We start from the raw sequence: 18,901 nt of genomic DNA on the forward strand, positions 1-18,901 counted from the left end.
TCACAAGTGGGAGGGGATGGGTGATAAGGAGTGATGAGAAGGTTAATAGTAATAGTAGTGCAGACTTTGTAAATAGTTGTGCAGTGTTGAGGAAATTATTTGTTTAGCAGAGTGATGGCGTTGGGGAAAAAACTGTTCTTGTGTCTAGTTGTTCAGTGTGCAGTGCTCTATAACGTCATTTTGAGGGAAGGAGTTGAAACAGTTTATGTCCAGTTTGAGCTTTCTGAGTTGGTGCAGAAAGAACATTCTTTGTTGTGCTTTTTTGATGATGTTTTTGTTTAGGTGTCCATTTTAGGTCATGTGATATAATAGAACCTAGAAATTTGAAGGTCTCTACTGTTGATACTGTGTTGTCTATTATTGTAAGAGGTGGTTGTATGGGAGGGTTTCTTCTAAAGTCTACTACCATCTCTACGGTCCAGAAAAATACCATGGTCAATGGTATTGAAAGCTGCCAAGAGGTCAAGTAGAGCAAGATGGATACACTACCTGCATCCCGCTCCCACCAGAGGTCATCAAAAAGCATGATCAATGTCATTTCTGTCCCATATCCAGGCCTAAATCCTGACTGGTAAGGGTCTAGATAATCCACTTCATCCAGAAACCTTCTCAATCACCTTTTACACCTTTCTTTCTCCTTTCTTCCTTCTTTCCTCCCTCCCTCCCTCCCTCCCTCCTTCCTTCCTTCCTTTCTCTTTTTTTCTTTCTTCTTGAATTTTTGTAGTTTGTTTTGGCTTTCATTCTCTTTATTTACAATTCTAAATAAAATTACTGGGAAATAAAAGAGATAGTCTTGGTTGATACTTAGATGGAAGACAGGCAGGAAATCCCAAGACTGTTGGCTAAAACTGCGGCTTTTCTCCGCATTAGGAAGGCTTCTCACTGGGTGGTCGAATGCATCAAGAAAGACACCAACGCAGGTTCTATCTTGGGTGAGCTGCCCCTCTCTTAAGCTCGGGGAAGCTCTTTATTAAAAACACACAGTGATACGTCACAAGCAGTGAAGTCTATCCAATCATTAAGTTACATGAGTAGGAATATTAGTGCACACATAGTAACATCCAATCACAGTTACATGGTCAGTTTAAAAGGTACTAAATAGCAAATCAGTGCTTACATTCCAGTTATTTGCCCATGATGACGTGTTTGTTGATTGATGTTCTCTGTTCCTGGTACGCGCTTTCAACCTATGTGAGGCCTAGCCTGTACCGAAGCTGTAGAAACTAATTTATTACTGCATCTCCTCTGTTTTAGTTTTATAGAGAGAAATTTCTTCTGGATCTTCGTCACTGCCCATGCAAAAACTCGTGCGGCGCATGCATCAGGGTCTTCTGAGGGTATGACTTTGTACAGAGGTTCCTTTTCCCAGAGGGCATTAACCTGTGCAATGGCGCGCTTTTCAGCTAACAAGGATAGACTATTGGAGATAGTGCGAATAAAAATTGGTAATACACATGGAAGAATAACGCATCCTGCAGCAATCATACCTATGAGAGCTACTATAGCTTGTAATCCTGGTAGTTTTGGAAACCAGGAACTAAAAATATTTTTAAGATCAATACCTTGCCATACTTGATTAGGATTGTAGGTTAATTGTCGCATCTCAGTTGTTAATTGTGCTACTACTAAAACTGGAAGGTATTTTGAAAAAGGAATGCAGTAAAAAATGCAACAGTATATTGCTTCCTTATTTTGGCCAATAGAATTACATGGACTATTTAGAAGTCATGACTGATTTTGAAATCTTCATGTTTACCTTGTCAAATCTCCAACCAGAAGATGTGCCTGTATTATAGGTAAATCTCCAAGCAAGGCAAATAAGTTATATCCTTACTGTTTAACTGATTTTTCTTTTTCCACATACATCCTTCTTGCTTGGCAGAGTTTTTCTTCTTAATTCTCTTGACTGAAATACAAATGGCAACAATGGGAGAGGGGAGAAAATCTCATCTTCCTTCAACTGGCCAAGCTCTGCTGGGCAAGCTAAATACTAGATTTCAAACAAAGAAGACAGACATACAAAAAGACACTGGGAGGATGAATATTCAGTAATGATGGAAAAGATTGTGAAGTTCAATAATTGGACCACATTTATAACCATTTGCTGTGTCTCACAGTCATATGACTGCAATATGTTTTTGCCAAAAACTGCCATTCACTTTCAGCAAAAAGGCCCATAATGAATAATGTGTTTGCTTAATGACCATGGTGTTTGCTTAACAACCACTGCAAAAAAGGTAATAAAATCAGGTCTGGTCACATGATGACAACTGTCATGATTTATGACCATAATGGCAGGCTTACCTGTATTCCAGATATGTTAAAAATATTACCGAAATACAATACATCTTATTTTTAAAATAGGAATAATAGAGAATTACAACATGGAACAGCAATATTTGGAGGTGGCAAAACAAAGTGGGGAAGTAAAAGTCATAATTAAGGTGCCACAAAATTAATTGTTCTTTTTGATAAGGAGATTTGACATAGCTATTTGTTTATAGTGTAGCTTCAATTGTGTTGTAATTAACTACACTTATCTATACCATACTTAGAGACTGACTGATAGTAATTCCTCTTGACCTAAGAAGATATACATACAGAATACACACACACACACACACACACAGAGGATTTCCACCTGTGCTCTAAGAATGAGAACAGATGCTTCACAGTCTGCAATAACTAACAGAGTCATCTTAATCTTTGTACTTTATGTCTTTATGATGTGATTGTGAATTATCTTGTTTGTGTTGTAATTAAAGAGCTGAGCAGATGGAGGAAGATTTATTTCAAGGCAAGACATCTACTGAATTAACTAAGTCAGGGTTCCCAATACAACCCTGATCTATTAAATGGAGAATTATGTATGCTCTGTTTTTTATTGAAGTAAAATGGCACAGAGAGACAGATATTCTGCAGAACAATGATCCATAGTGAAGCGTTATTTAATAGCACAATGGATAGGCTTGTTTTAGTATTAATGTTGTTTTAGTTGAATGCGTATGCATCATGCATATAATTAAAAATTAATCTTACTCTCCCTTTCTCAGTGTTAACTGTTTTCCACAATGATTCTAAAGCCATTTCTATCCCTAAGCCAGATGGAAACTGAACTTTAATAAAGGTTTATTGACATCTATCTTATTTCTAAAAGTTGGATGAAAACCACTGGCATTTTTTAAATATCTGGGATGTATTGGATGCCATCTAGATTGGGGGAGGGGAGAGAAGTGGGATTGAATTGAGCGGTACTGAGTTGTCTTTTGTTTAGTAAGCTTTCTATTGGTTATCTTGGAATAATCAGATGCTGCTTTTCATTTATTAACCAAAATTAGAGTAGTTAGTAGTTGCACTGAATTTATACAATGAAAAGTTAGGGATGTCTACAACCTGAATGGTGCCCTATTTTTTACAATAAAAATTAGGATTCTTAATAAAGTATGAGAGGAATCCAGAGTTGAGCTCAGATGCTTCCTGCTTCCCAAAAATGATGAACACTGTTGCAAAAAAACATGACATAGGAATAATGCTTTACCTCTTCTCAAAATATATGACACCTCCCCTCCATAATCTATGACAACCTTAGTTAAATCAGGGCTGATAAAAGTAATAGTATTATAAGTCCATTTGGGAGCTAGGGATGTATAGGTAGTCTTTGACTTACAACAATTCATTTAATGACTGTTCGAAGTTATAGTGGCACTGAAAAAAAGGACTTATAACCATTTTTCATGCTTACAACCATTTGCAGAATTCCCATGGTCACATGATCAAAATTTAGACACTTGGCACTGACTATTTATGATTGTTGCAGTGTCCTGGATTCATGAATCACTTTTAGTGATCTTGTGACAAACAAAGTCAATGGGGAAGCCAGATTCACTTACCAATCATGTTGTTAACAACTGCAATGATTCACTTAACAACTTTGACAAAGAAGGTCATAAAATTAACTGTATCACTTAGGAACAGAAAGTGGGCATAAATTGAGGACTACCTGTATTAGGATTAGGACTAATGCTATAGACTGGGATGAGTAGGAAGTTGGGCTTCAAAAAAAAAAAAAAAATAGAACAGCACTGAAATCTCCAGCAGCATGGGAGTCATTGTTGTGGTGTAGACCTTATAATCCTTTTTCCTAGATGAAAATAAAAGTAGGAAAAGTTGGCCAACCAGCTCCAGAAGAGCTTTGCAACCTGAAGTTCCCAGAATTATTACGGCTGTTACAAACCTGTCAGGAATTTCAACACTACACCATATCACAGGCTCTGCTGCTGAAAAAAATGAGATGGAGATGAACTAAGGGCAAGCCTGAGAACCAAAATTCTGGCTATGCCGCCACTTGCTTCAAAGGGGCTTCAGGCGGGGCGAGGAAAGCCAAATGTCTTTCTCCAATTTAATTTCCAGTAGGGAGATCTGGCCATAAGCACAATGTTTTATGGACCTTTGCTTATTATATGTAAAAAGAAGACTTCTAGGCTACTGATTAGGCTTCTAGAAATGTAAATTCTTTTGCTCACCTTTGTGTTATGCTTTTTAGAAGGCCCAGTAAAATCTGCCTAATAGGTTAAAAAGAAAAAAATGGACAGAAACAACTATTTATCTCACTAAAATACAAGAAGTGCTAGCAGCTCTGTTCCTACAAACCTTGGGTCTATCATTTGTTTTGTGTCCAGTGAAAAATTATTTGGAGAGTCGACTGTATAGGAATGGAAAAAGAGTGATTGTATGTGATATAAATATGTGCCTCCAAACGCAGTGGCGCCATTGCCATGGCAACATAAAAGCAAAGCTGGCTAGAACAAAAAAAGAGCAGATGCACAAATGACATTGTGGTGCCACAGCTGCATTTAAGCAGCGTTTGGCATGGCTGTGACCCATAATATATCTGTGGTTTCTTCCCCAAACCCCAAAAACTTTTACCTTAGACTGTCTACTATCAACCTCACCCCTTTCCTAAGAGGTCTGTAGGGGGTGTGCATAAGCGCACCAACGTGCCTACCGTCCCTGTCCTATTGTTTCTTTTATTTTCTTATATGTACCCATTTCATGTATTCATAACTATGTATATACTTATACCTATTATCTTTTACGCGATTGACAAATCAAAATAAATAAAACAAAATAAATAAAATAAAATATTCCTGAAATAATGTAGGAAGGAGAGTGAAGATCAGTCCTCAATAAATCACGCCCAAATATCAGCAGGTTGGAAGCCAATTGCAATTGATGGAAACTGATTTGCTAGGAAATGGTTAAACTGACAGTGGAGTCAGGTTAGAAGCCAGAGGGCACTGTGAAAATTTCATCTAATGGAAAATAGACTCCCGTTGGCTGTGGAACTGTGGCTGTGAACCTCTTGATGTTAGTAGCAAACTTGCGTTGAGGCAGCATTTTAGTCTAAAACTGTATGTTTCTTCTGAGAGGAAATTCTTAGGGAGAAAGGTTGATGTTTAGCATTATATTTAGCCTCATAAGACCTTCTAATACATGCTGCTTGCTGGAAGTGTCCTGTGACTAAATAAGGAAAATAAAGATTTTATCACATTTGCTTTTTACTTTCAATGGCTTATTGTTTACTTCTTTTCTAACTTGCTTGTTGTTTTTTTCACCATATATTAAAGACGTTTTAACAGGGAGGCTCATGGAGACTGCAGAGACATTCTTTGAAGTAAGAATTACAAGAAGCTATAGGCTCAGCAGGTGGCAGCTTCTAACTGATCTTGACTAATTTGGAAAAAGGGAAATCAGGTGCATTTCATACTTGAATAAGAAAATGTCAAGTAATCATGGAGGTCCCAGTAGAAGACAGACCACATGTCCACGAAGTCACAAGGAATTAAGTTGATTCAAACGGAATTCATATGCACTTCACTTTTAAAGAATGCATAACTCTCAGGAAAAAAAAATAACTTGGGTAGGATTAGATAAGCTGAAGTGAAAGAATTTATCTGTCTATATACTGTATAGCAGGGCTGTCAAAAACTCGTGGCCCATGGGCTGGATGCATCACGTGCTGGCCATGCTCACATCCAGTTTAGCAAAGGGGGGAGGAAAGTCCTGATACGTCACGTGACATTGCTATGATGATGTGAGTTTGACACCCCTGCTGTAAATCAATGTTTGTCAACCTGGTCCACTTGAAGATGTGTGAACTTCAACTCCACCCAGAATCCTCTGGGTGACCAGAGTGGCTGGCGAGGGAATTCTGGGAATCGAAGTCCACACAACTTCAAGTGTAAGAAACTGAACAGAATATCTGCCTATGTGGGCTGGGTGTCACCATGCGCTTAGGAGCATGAGTACATGTGCTTCACCTGAGATTTAAGTGTAGCTGGGAGAATGGCCAATTGAGATTTCTTTTCTGAAACTTGTGTATTTCTGGAAACATTGTTTCCAGAATGGTACCTATGGCCAAACAAACTAAGTTCATGCCTAATGTCATTAATAGGTGTAATGCCAAGGGGAAATGGTTAGGTTAGATCATCTTGGAAATTAAATTTACCCAAGTCTTCATTTATTAGTGAATACATAAATGGAAGTTTTCTGTGAGCTGTTTGATCTTCTTTTTCCCAATCTTCCTAATAGATGGACTGATCTATCTAAAAATAAGGTGAAAAGTCCATGTGCTATTTTTGAAAACCTCTTCCTGCTTTCTCAAAGTCCTAGAATGCCCTTATATACTTTTCCAAATTGAAGTATTTCATTTTTGAATATTAAGTACCTGATGTCCTTCCCTATCACATAAATTCTCTGAATAGTAGAAGAAGAAAAATCAGCATCACTTACAGATCAAATCAAGTGTTTTTGTTTGTCAACTATTGTATTCATAGGTAGTTATCACAAAATATTTCTGACTCAGAGAGGGTTACTTTCTTGATATACCATGGAAAATACTGTGGACCTTGGTATCTTTATATGCTGTGGAAAGTGCAGAAGAAAAAGGGGCATCTGAGATAACAGTGAGGAACTCTTAAATGATCAGTGAATATTTCATCTTAAATTTGCTTTCCTTAATAATAAAGCTGTCCATTTTCATCCATAGCCTATAGGGGAGGGGGAAACTTTCAATTCTAACGTCACTGATTATTATGTATTAGGTCCTCCTATGTGTGATAAGCTGCAGTTCTCAGAAAAAGGAAAGCCAATTCAAGCTCATTTCTTCTGGGGGGAAATAGCACAAGAAAATGCCGACTAGTGCTACAAAGTTGTGTTAAAGAAATCCCGAGCTGTATATTTAGTTACATTAGTAAAGAAGGAAATTAAACAACAATATCGCTGTATTTTTAATGTTCTTGATATTTCAGCTCCTAGTCTCAATAAAAACATATTCCAAGGGCTGCATGATAGAAGAGCAGCTGCTTATTTAATTTTAAATTTGGATTTTCAGGTTCTTGGAAAGTGAAGCATAGAGGATCTTCATGAAGAAAATGAAGCCTAGAACTTCATACAGGGACACTCAAGGCATTTCTTCCATTGGTTTCTAATGTCATTTCCCCCCTTTTTATAGGTACACAGTCTTGTACAATGGTCATCACCTGGAACCTGACAAGCTTCTAATCCACAATGATCCAGAATCCCAAGAGTCCTGCTTCTAACAAGTGGTCTATGCTGAAAGACACAAGAGATTCATGCATCAGGAACTTAAATGCCAGATTGATATTGTCTACATTACCATAATGCTGTCTTGTATTGGCTTGACATTGGCACCAACAGCTCAAGTGTGCTGAACAATAACCTAGAGCGACATGGAGTGGTACAGAGTTACTGTTGCTTCTGATTGATGCTTGGAAGTCATAATGCTTTGCATGTGATGAACAAACGATAAGCAACATGCTTGATTGTCTTTGTGTTTGTTCTAAGTGATGTGTCATTCACACATCTTTTTCTTATGTGCTAACAATATACGTCTTTTCCCAGACCTTGAAGTTTGACCTGAAAGTGCTAAAATGCAATTATATTTCTGCTTTACCAAAAACTGAGAGGTTGTTTCTCAATTATTTTTAATAATGAGCTTTGCCGGTGATGCAGCAACAAAAAGGAAGCATTGTTGTGTGTTGTTTTTCCTAGGCTGTTTGTACATGCCAAAGAACACAAATCACATTCTTGAAGGTGAAATTGATGCAATACCCGTCAAAATGATCTACTGTAAGAAAAGTAGTCAGTTGACAAGAGTCATTTTTCACCAGTCAGAGCCCATTAGCTTTAATCTCCTGACATTCTCACTAGGATTTTCAACCCCTGATCTTACTGATTTGAAGAAAAAGTTGTTTGGGGACTTAAACAATTGAGGAAACAAATAGTTCACCTATAACAAGCCAACTAATTGGCATCTTATGGCATGTTTACTTAGGCACATTCAAATCACCTCTGTAGTTAGATAATATATTGGAAAAACAATTGACGTGTCATTTATTTCTCACCCCAATTTGTCACAAACTGGGACATTCATTCTGGGATGGTGAACAAGGAACATAAAAGCAACTCAAGTGTCTGAGTTGATCAGGATTTACTATGATCCTGAATCAGGGCCATAAGATAAATCAGGAGGAAGCCATTTCCAGGCACAAATGACATAAGCTTCAGCAACTTGCTGAAATAATAATGGCAATAGGAACAGTGACTAATGAAGGGCATGATAGCAAGGAAAAGTTTAGTCTGCAGGTTCTGAGTAGAAGGTTAATTGACTGAGCTCCCACAACATTCTACATAGTAATGTGACTTGTGGACCCGTGATTTAGGGTGTAAACCCAGCCATTAAGGTTTGTAAACTGTGTTTTATGGATCAATATGTTGTGTGAGCTCAGGGTGAAGATCAGCAGCAGAGACTTTAAAGAGCTAAGGAGAAGCCCACCGGCACCCTTAGACACTTGATGTGGTGCCACATCCCCTGCCTGGAACAGTGAGGCTGCAGTGTTGCCCCTCTGGATTAACAGATCAACCTATAGCTCCTTTGCTTGACCTGCAGGAGGACATTAGATGCTGGTTGCTGGGAATCTTAAGCTTTCAGATGCCTCATCCCTTTACTGCTGTTTTTCTCTTCTTGCACTTTGCAGAGCTATTTCTCAACATGACTGTCTGTTTCAAAGGAGGAAAGAAGAATGTCACTGTCAACAGTTCTTTCTGCTGTGTCCTGCATGCAGATGTTACTCTCTATATTAAATTTTTCCTTTTTTTTCATGTTATATTGACAGGCATGGCTGAAGAAATCAAGGGATGCTGGAAGGTTGATTTTCATGTTCTTGGAAAGAAACAGATCAAGTATAAATCTGTAGTAGGGCTGTGCAACATTTCAGCACTGATTCCCAAAAGGTGGTTGGGCGACACAGGAGCACAAACGTAGCACCTGTCTGACGTTATTGAAAACAGCTGCATGATCCTGCATATCTATCAGCTGCTGTACTTGCACAAATACTGAAATCCTTTTGGAAATTGGGTCTGAACCATTGCATTGTTCTTATTTGTCCTGTCCTTGACTGAAAATCTAACCCAAAGGTGAAAACTGTGTTCAAGAAAGTGGATAGGTACTTTGTTACATTGTGTAATTATGTACAGACATTTTTTAATATACAGGAGATAATTCTGCATTATTTATTATTATTTTTAAAATAAATAACTATTTGCCCATTAAAGGCTTCTAAGTGTACAAGCTAACACCTTGTTAGTTTTTATTTGTGCTTCCTATTTTATTATTCTGTGGTTCTGTGTCAATTACTCAGAGTAAAAAGAAGAAGGTACCTTTTTAAAGGGACAGAGCAAATGCAATTCAAAAACTGTGTTATTGGTCTGGTCTTGGCAGGTAATCTGGTTGCAAGGGGAATTTCAAGTTATTTATGCTGGCCTTCTGTTAGTCCAGGGGTCCCCAAACTTGGCAACTTTAAGACTTGTGGATTTCAACTCCCAGAAACTCCCATTCTGGGAGTTGAAGTTTACAAGTCTTAAAGTTGCCAAGTTTGGAGACCTCTGTGTTATGAGTGCAACTGACTTTAATTTCAGTAGTTGACAATGTAATCCCATTTCACATCTGCTTAGAATCTCACTAACATCAGTGAGATTTAGTCCAAGGTAAGTGTGCAAGAGACTTGTTTTGTTGTGTTGGTTCCTTCCAATTGTGCAAGATATATCCCACAATTGAACAGGAATATACCGATATATAATCTGCTCTGCAGGTCCCCATATAAATTTCCACGGGTGAACACTTCTGTCCTACAAAAGAAAAAAGAAAAAGAAAAAAGCCTTGATTTCACTTTTAAAGGACAGCGAAAATTAAAAGTCTTTCTAGCTGGGTGGTTTTCTTGGCAACAGTAAGTCAGTGGTTTCCTATTACTGTTTTTAGAGGGATCGTTTTAAAACTTCCCAGGTCCAACTGTGCTTAGTTTTCTGAGCTATGCTAATATCAACAATGTATCTCTTAAAGCAGAAGTGTCCAAACTTGGCAATTTTAAGACTTGTGGACTTCAATTCCCAGAATTGCCCAACCAGCATGACTAGCTGAGGAATTTGGGAGTTGAAGTGCACAAATCTTAAAGTTGCCAAGTTTGGAGACCCCTGTCTTAAAGGAAAGCTTTAAACCAGGTTTCAACCTGGAGAATTAGAGAGCAAACTATGTAGAGGGTACCAAATGCAATATTTATGAGTTTAATGTAGATTTGAGTTAGGATAGGCCAGTGGGTTGGTTAAATCATGCATCATGTATACTTGTATCCCACTCTATTTCCAGCAATCAAGAAACTGGGGGAAAACCAGCTGCTGTTCTGTTCCTTTTTGCTCTCCATGGGAGAGCTTATAGGCTTTTTAATGGACTACTACGCTACTACCACATATATTCATTATACACATGTCTCTCTTAGGTCTTAATCTTTTCCCCTCCATTCCCAAGCATTCCTCCTGTATACAGTCCAAGTCTCACTGGCATACATCAGGATAGTTAGCACTACTGCTCGGTAGACTTTGAGCTTTGTAGCAAGGCTTATTTCATGGTGGTCCCACATGTTGGTCAGTAGTCCACCAAATGTAGAGCTTGCCTTGGTGATTCTTGGCTTTCTCTATATAACAATGTTCAAAAGGTTACTGTGAAAGTGCCCCCCCCCCCCCGGCTGACTGCCAAAAATCAAACCAAAGAATTATAAGAACAAGAAGAAAAGTAAAGAGAATTAAAATCCTTGCTGGGTTTGCACCGTAAAACTAAACAACATTCAGAAGTGCACAGAATAAAAGAGAACTCATGGGTCACCAACATACACTTGGTCAGCAAAACAAATTTTCCTTTTACACCTGAAGTACTAAAAAAACTTCAGTAAACAGATCAAAAACCAATACTTAAAATGGTTTTGCAGCAAAATGTGCTATAAGCTGTATCAAAGGTGTACAACAGCATGAACAAAGTGCACACATCTAAGCATATCATATCTACCTAAAGTCTCAAATTCTCCAAGAACAAAACAGCACAGGAATGTTCAGAGCAAGACTGTCTTGCCCAGTCAAATGCAGGGTTGCCCTTCTCATAACGAGAATACCTTCCATAACCATGTACACCCCACCCGCCCATTACATTGGCCCTTCCCACCTGGTCAGGCAGGGAATTCAGTGTAGATCTCACACAGATTTCAGCACTGTGAAAATCAGTATTGGGAAAGGAATCCAACATCTGACAAATGCTTTTGATCACTATTAATGGCTTTTCTTTTCTATAATCTGATAAATATTAAATGACCTTTAATGAAATGACTTTATTTCTGAATTGCATTGTAATAACTAGACATCCATAGATCAACAATTTTAATTTATGCTTTTTTTATTGATTAACTGAGCCACTGCTCTTTCTCTATGTTCACACTTTAACACAAATTCCTGAAATAGAATTTTATAGTCCCCTTAGTCTGTCCATTGCATAATGCAGCATATTTGCTAAATCGCCTTACCTATAACAGTGTTGTCTTAATATATCTAGATTGTTGCACATACATTCATATGTATGTGTAGTGATTGCTTATCCTCTACTTTATCTGGAGCACACACACACACACACACACACATGCAATAACATTGCTTCAGTGTAGGAAACCTTTGTTCTCATTGTAATCCAGTTTTGCCTTGTAAAAAAAACAATTTAGAAGAACACCTGGCACAAAGCAGATATTTATTTGCCTTCATGTTGTAGCCTTTCCCAACTCTTGCATGATTCTGTCCATCAGCTTTGTGATTGGTGCAATATCAATAACCCAGAATCATAATATTGGTAGGTACTTAGATTCAGCCTTTGGCTCCTAGGATTGAAGTGTCTCATCTATATAAGAACACCATTTTGGAAGAATAATAGACTACTTTTATTAGAAAGGAAGGTGGAAATATTTAGGAGTTTACTTAGGAATTTATATACAATTAATTATTGTTGAAGCTAGAATTGTTCTGTAGGCAATTGATTGTTTTGTTTTATTAAAAGTTTGGAAATAAATAAAGATACTCAAGCCTCTTGAAGAGACAATTTTTGAAAGAATCAATTGCCCTGAAGAAACAGTTTATGAAATGGACCTCATATCTCTGAAAAACTATTCTTTCCTGCTGCTTCAGATACTGTCTCTGTTATAACATAGGTATACCTGTACTTTAAATCAAGTTACCTGGAAGTACACCTGGAATTGGGATGTCCTTTGGAACTGATATATATCAGGCTGTTCAAAGTTGGTCGTTTTCAAAGCAGATCCAACCTGCTTTGATCTCATACAAACTCATTCCCCACAGTTTTAAAGCAGCTGCATCATTTGAAACATTTACCTGCATATGCTGATCCTGACTGTAAGCATGAAATGTGTTTCCTGTAGAATCACCAGTGAAATGTTCGTGCATGTAGAGACAATGTACACTGGGCACTCTTTGAAGCAACTGTATGTGTCTCCCACTGGATGTAGCTGCTTGAACTGCTTGAGAAATGTTTCACTCACGATAAAACATCACTGTGGACAATCTTAGTATATCCAAGGTTTTAGAGAATAGCTTTTCAGTTTAATATAAATCAAAGTCTATAGACTGTGTAATTAAAAAAAAGAACTTTTTCAAAATATGTATCCAAAGATCATGATAATGATCCATTTGAAACGAACTAGTGCAAGATGAACCCCTGTTCATTGAGGATTCTTGACCACAATCTACCATACTGGTCCCAGGCAAGTTGGTAGACAGATATTTTTCAACTTGCCAGATAGCTTCATATCTATGAGAGAATTAGAAATAATCCTGACCTTACCCTTTAACATAACACCAGCTCTTGGTGACAGTATTATTTCATTGCCTATGGCTACTTTGAGGTAGCATTTTCTAAGGTCTTAATTAATGACAGGTCTTCTCTTGAATTGAAAATTTCAGGAATTGCTCCTGTGTGTAAAACACCATCTTTAAGTTATGCCTGTACCCAAACTGAATTATTCTCTTCATATAACATGCATGAAGTATCATTAATATTAGGAAATAGTATGTGAAGTTGTTATTATTGCTATCAATTCTATCCACTTTGTGTCTTTAGTATTCTTGGTCTGAAAAGTAGAGCTACATGAGTCATTTTTGTTCACAGCAAACACTAGATCAGACATAAATAGAAATCCAGCCTTATAAAATTATTCATCTAACTCCTGATGTCCCTATTAATTTGTAAGCAAAGTGTGGTAGAATTTTTTTTACAGGTATAATTGTATGAAGGGAAAACATTTTCAAAATTGTGCTTCCACTCACATGAGAGACAAAAAGAGAGAATCCTTTATTTCATATTACTGTGGAAAAAAAATTCATTACATTTTGAAAACCAGTCAAATTGCCAAACAATTTTTAGTTGTACTCCAAGCTGATTATCGTTGTCCTAGAATCATTTACAGACTGTAAGTACAGCATAATACTTTTTAAATATTTTCTAGGCTTCGTAATAAATATTAAACCTTCTCACTTGACATGAGAGACACGATCATTTCAAAACCATTCTCTACCACTAGATGGAAAGTGGTGAATGTCTTTCAAGCAAAAAAAGAAACTTAGTTTATAATTTTCACTATCTTTGGAAAAGTTGGGAGAGAGAGAAGTTTGGACAAATAAGGGAAATATTTGTTTACATTTATCCATTTACTTGTATTTCATCTTTTCAGAGATCTTCAAAGAAAGGCCATAGCAGAACCCCTGCTTGAGGCTTAAATAATTAGTTTCTGTGGATGGGATTCATCTAAAATCAATCCCTCGCTAACTTCTGGACCTTTGAGATAAGAACAGTACAATTCCTGCCCTCCAGTGTTGTGAAAGAAGGCAGAAGATCCATATTGTTGAAATAAGAAGCCACCTTCTCAGCGGCCTGCCTTTCTGCTTTAAAAAAATGAAAAAGATGGAAGAGAGACAGATAATCTGCACTTTTAGATATCCTGTTTACTCTTTCTAGGTTTGTAAGCCTCCGTATGAAACAGTAAAGCAATGAAGATCCATAGATCAGGAGTTTTCAAAGGATATTGTGCTGAAAGCTTTACAATGATAAATGATTTGATATAGAATCCTTCCTATAAATAAAGCAAATTATTTCTTTGGGGTTCAGAATAAAATAGAAATAAATGTACCATTTACTTTCAATAATCATAGTTTTAGTTACACAGCATATAAAACAATAATAGTATCTTGCAACTTTATAAATTTAAACCTTTTTCACAGCAAGTAATAAATTGATTGCATCTAAAACCATGTTTTAAAGGGAAATGGAGATTTGCTTAGTTTTTCATGATAACTGAAATCTGGGTTTTATTTTTAGGTAGCTGTTCTCCTTTCACTTTCCATGGTATAGATTAGTATTTTCTCTTTATAATGGCAACTATAGAAATTTCCAACATGGCTGCCATCTTGTCCAAACCGGTAGCAAATTCCGGTAGTAAGGGTTAAAATTAGTGCACTAACCACAGTGGTGCAGAAGCTCCTTGACACCAGGAACCATTTGTATAATCCAGTGACAGCTCAGGGTTAAAGAGCCCTCCAACTTTGGAACCTTCTCTTTCCAGTGGAGTGCAATCTATCCAGCGCAAGCTGCTTCACATCAATCCTCAAGCTCAATTTTGTCTTTACTACTAGTATCATTGACTTGTCTGGATTTCATTTAAGCTTCCCTCATTATAAAGATTAGGAGGCATCAAGATTATTGATGACTTTATTGGAATTGGATGGAAAGCAGTAGCCAAAGTGGACAGCATAATCACACTATAAAACTTGATCGTTTGATCACCTGGGTAGCATGGGGACAAAATATAATTGTGGGATAGATTAGGTCAACAGCCTATGTGTTTGACCAATAATCCCCTAGCACTACCTTCTGGACATATTAGAACAGGAAAGCCAGTGTCCATAAGGTCCAGCCCTGCCAGATAGCCCAGAGAATGTCATGAGAAATGATATATTAACAGCTATGGAGATATCTAGAAAGCTTATTTATAGATATCATTATACACCAATGATTATAGAATAATAATTTTCCTCTCAGAGGTTGGCTCAACCATTAGGACTTCCAAAAGAAGGAATCAGTTTTATGTTGTGCCATACCTTGGGGAAGCATTTCTTTTACAGTATACTCCAAAAAACATAATATCTACAATATCTTTTCCTGGGTAAATCTTTAGTAAACCTGTTCCTGTTGAGAGATTTAAGAGGTCAAGTATTATATTCTTTCCTTGAATATTGAACATATTATAGAAAACATACATAAAATATTTCTATCTTTTCATTATATACAATTTCAAACCCTTCAATAATTTTTCTTACTCTTATTATTCGTTATATCTTTTGAAGTCTCAACTGCACTTCCTTCATCAGGTCTTCTCTTTTTATGATCCCTTCTCTTAGATTCTGCTGGGTCTACTCACTTCTTATCAGCATAGCCTGTTCTTCAATTCCTCCCTAATTCAGGCCTCGTTTTGAGGGGCCTCAATTGAGGAAGAACTGCCTTGCAAGACTGAATTTTCTGGGAGCCTGTATCCTTTTAGTCATATGCTTACTGAAATTTCAAGAGAGGGGTACTATTAATATCTCAGGAAAAACACTGATAACCTGACAATTTTCTCCACAGAGATGTCTAGAGGGAAGAGTATTTCTGAGTTGAGTGCGGCTTGCTGAAGGAATTGATTTCCCTGAACAGAGCCTTTTCATTATCTTCCCACTCCGATTACTAATTCTTTAAAGTATGCCAGTGAGAGGGTTCAGGAAGAAAAGGAATTGATATCTGCTAAATGGATTACAGGGAATAGAATAATCTGAGGATATCGTTGAGGTAATATATCACAAAATATCTAAACATTTTGGGAAACATTTCTTATAAGCAAGCTTAAAAGAGCCGACCATGACAGAGGATATACCATATAAATTAAATATTTTTAGAAACACATATCCACGCACCCACCACATAATTGTCTGATTGGCAGTACAATGAAACCTTGATTTAACCGAACTCCATTTAATGGTCGTTGGCTTCAATGAAGCAAATTTCCATCTGGACATCCCTTGTCACTGAAGTCACTGAACAGGAAAAAGTCCACATGAGGTATTGAAATGTATGATAATTTACCTTAATTTTATGGCATTGTGTCATTTTAATCTTTATTATGTAAATGACAGTAATAGAAGGAAATGATGTAATTTGCATCAACTGTATAATGGTGCCATTATACAAATAGCATAAATTTCCATGATGATATACTTCTGTATTCACCCTAAATGATCTATTCACACAAGTTTTCACTCTAATATTTTACAAAGTTGGCTCCAATGATAGACAATTACTAAATGAATAGAGTGTAAACTCCAACAATATTTTTTATTTTTATAAGTTACCAAAATTGCCGGTGAGCAATTTATAGAACCTAATATGCATCACTTAAATAAGTAACACCTTAGTAGTCACTGTTAGCAGATAGGCGATAAAAAAATACCTCAACAAATATTGTGGCTTTTATATTATACAAGCAAAAAAGGGGGGGTGATATACAGATGAGCAAGAGTATTGCGCAGGTAACTTACTTTATTTTTAGACCTTTTAGAACTGTAAAACAGCTACATCTAGTGGTTGAATTGTTTCTAGGCACGATTCCATAAATCTCTGATGGGGGAATTTAATATGTGAAAAGCAAAGAACAAAGTATCTAAAGCACACACTGAGGATCTTAATCACTTTAATATTAAACTTATGTGATTGATAATATTTCAAAAATATTGGAATGATTTATAGAGTTCATTACTTAGAATGGAAAAAAGCATCCATAAGATGTGGAATATTCTGAACACAAGAATGTCTAAAATAAATCTAGGTTGGACCTGTAACATCAATAGCCTGCTAGGTGGCCTTTAGCAGCCCATCTCAAATGGTTAATATTGGGATGGAGAAGACTCCAGGTTGAATCAGTCGTTTTCTCATGCTCGATAAGGTGTAACCTAGACAATTTTATCAATTGTTTTCAAGGCAAGCCATGGTAAAAGGCCATGTTTAATAGAAGGCAAATTTAATTTGATATGATTAGAGCTTGACTAGATATTTAGGAAAAGTCGTGATCAATAAATTTGGTGGGCTAGCTTATATCCTGTGTTAAATAACCATAATTATTTGGTTATGTTAAAAATTATCTGAATATATCAGCTTTAATAGAAAGAAATGCAAATTTCTTCATTTAGGGAAAAGATCACACGCACAGATATAGAATGGGGAACAAACATATATGAAAGATTATTATAATGTATTATTAAATAATCAAATTGTTTTAGCAAAATCTTATGGGTGTAAATATGAGTATGAATCAGCAGTGTCACATAGCTAAAAATAGGAAAAATATTGATTTTATATCATGGAATTTAACTGTCCCACTTTATTCTGTATTGGTCAGATTCCACCACAAATACTATGTCCTTCTCTGGATCTACTCTTTAAGAGGAGTTCAGGCAAAATTGAAAGATTTATAGAATGGTAAGAAGGATAATCAGGTGCCAGAAATCATTCAAGCCTTGGGAAGACTGAACAGGGAATATAATAGTACTTTAAATATTTGCAGATGTCATACAGAAGGCATGATTAAGATCTGTCTTTCATCATCTTACATAATAGGAACTGGAATAATAAAAATATAACCATATAGCTGCTAACATCTCTGTTCTTACAGAAAAAATAAAAAGCAGATTCAGATTAAATGTTAGAAAAGGCTTTGAAACAGATCAAGCAGAAACTAGACAATGATGTAATTTAGGAGTTAATCTGGATTCTTGCCCTGAATTAGGACCAAAGCAGCCCCTTCCAATTATGATTCAATGTATACCGTATAAGTAATTTGACTTACTTAACCACAAAGTAGCTATGTCTAGTACTGAAGATTTATTCTGAGGAAAATCTCCAATATTTGACTTTCATAGACTTAACACATATATAACATTGACAATTGATTATTACGCCAACTAATTTGAATAGTATTTACACGGAGAAAACTAAGAGTAGAATTGCAGGTTTAGGAACAAGTAAAGGACAAGAGGGAAAGAAATAAATCCAGAGCAGATTGTGAATTGACAGGCAGGGGAAGAACAGTCTATTGGTTATATTTATTAAAAATATAACCATATATCTGCTAACATCTCTGTTCTTACAGCAAAAATAAAAAGCTATAAAGATGAAAATATAATTAACAAAAAATATTTACAAACATATCCTCAGGAAAGTATCCTCAGGTAATACCTAATACATAATACACTAAGTTTTCTATTTTAATGTTGATTTTATACCCTGTCCTTTACCAAGAAATAGAACTCAGTCATCCATTTTACAATGGATGACAAATGTATCAATTACCAGCTCTTAATATCTGACAGTTTAAATCAATATACTGTGTTTCTCACAAAATAAGGCTGCGCCTTATTT

At 36.4% G+C, this 18,901-nt stretch overlaps 1 protein-coding gene across 3 annotated transcripts in view; it reads left to right on the forward strand.

The window, feature by feature from the left end:
- Positions 1–8,734, forward strand: part of HTR4 (5-hydroxytryptamine receptor 4) — a 257,825-nt gene extending 249,091 nt beyond the window's left edge. For 2 of the 3 annotated variants that reach the window (XM_026685638.2, XM_087955474.1), the window contains one exon: positions 7,514–8,734. In XM_026685638.2, coding sequence (XP_026541423.1) covers positions 7,514–7,601 — 88 coding nt within the window. In that variant the 3' untranslated portion in view covers positions 7,602–8,734. The remainder of the gene's footprint in view (positions 1–7,513) is intronic. The other variant, XM_087955475.1, reaches the window with a different exon arrangement.
- The last annotated feature ends 10,167 nt before the right edge of the window (positions 8,735–18,901 follow it).

The sequence above is a fragment of the Notechis scutatus genome, chromosome 2 (assembly GCF_049901735.1).
Source record: "Notechis scutatus isolate UNSWTSFEM ecotype Mainland chromosome 2, rNotScu1.2, whole genome shotgun sequence".
NCBI lineage: Eukaryota > Metazoa > Chordata > Lepidosauria > Squamata > Elapidae > Notechis > Notechis scutatus.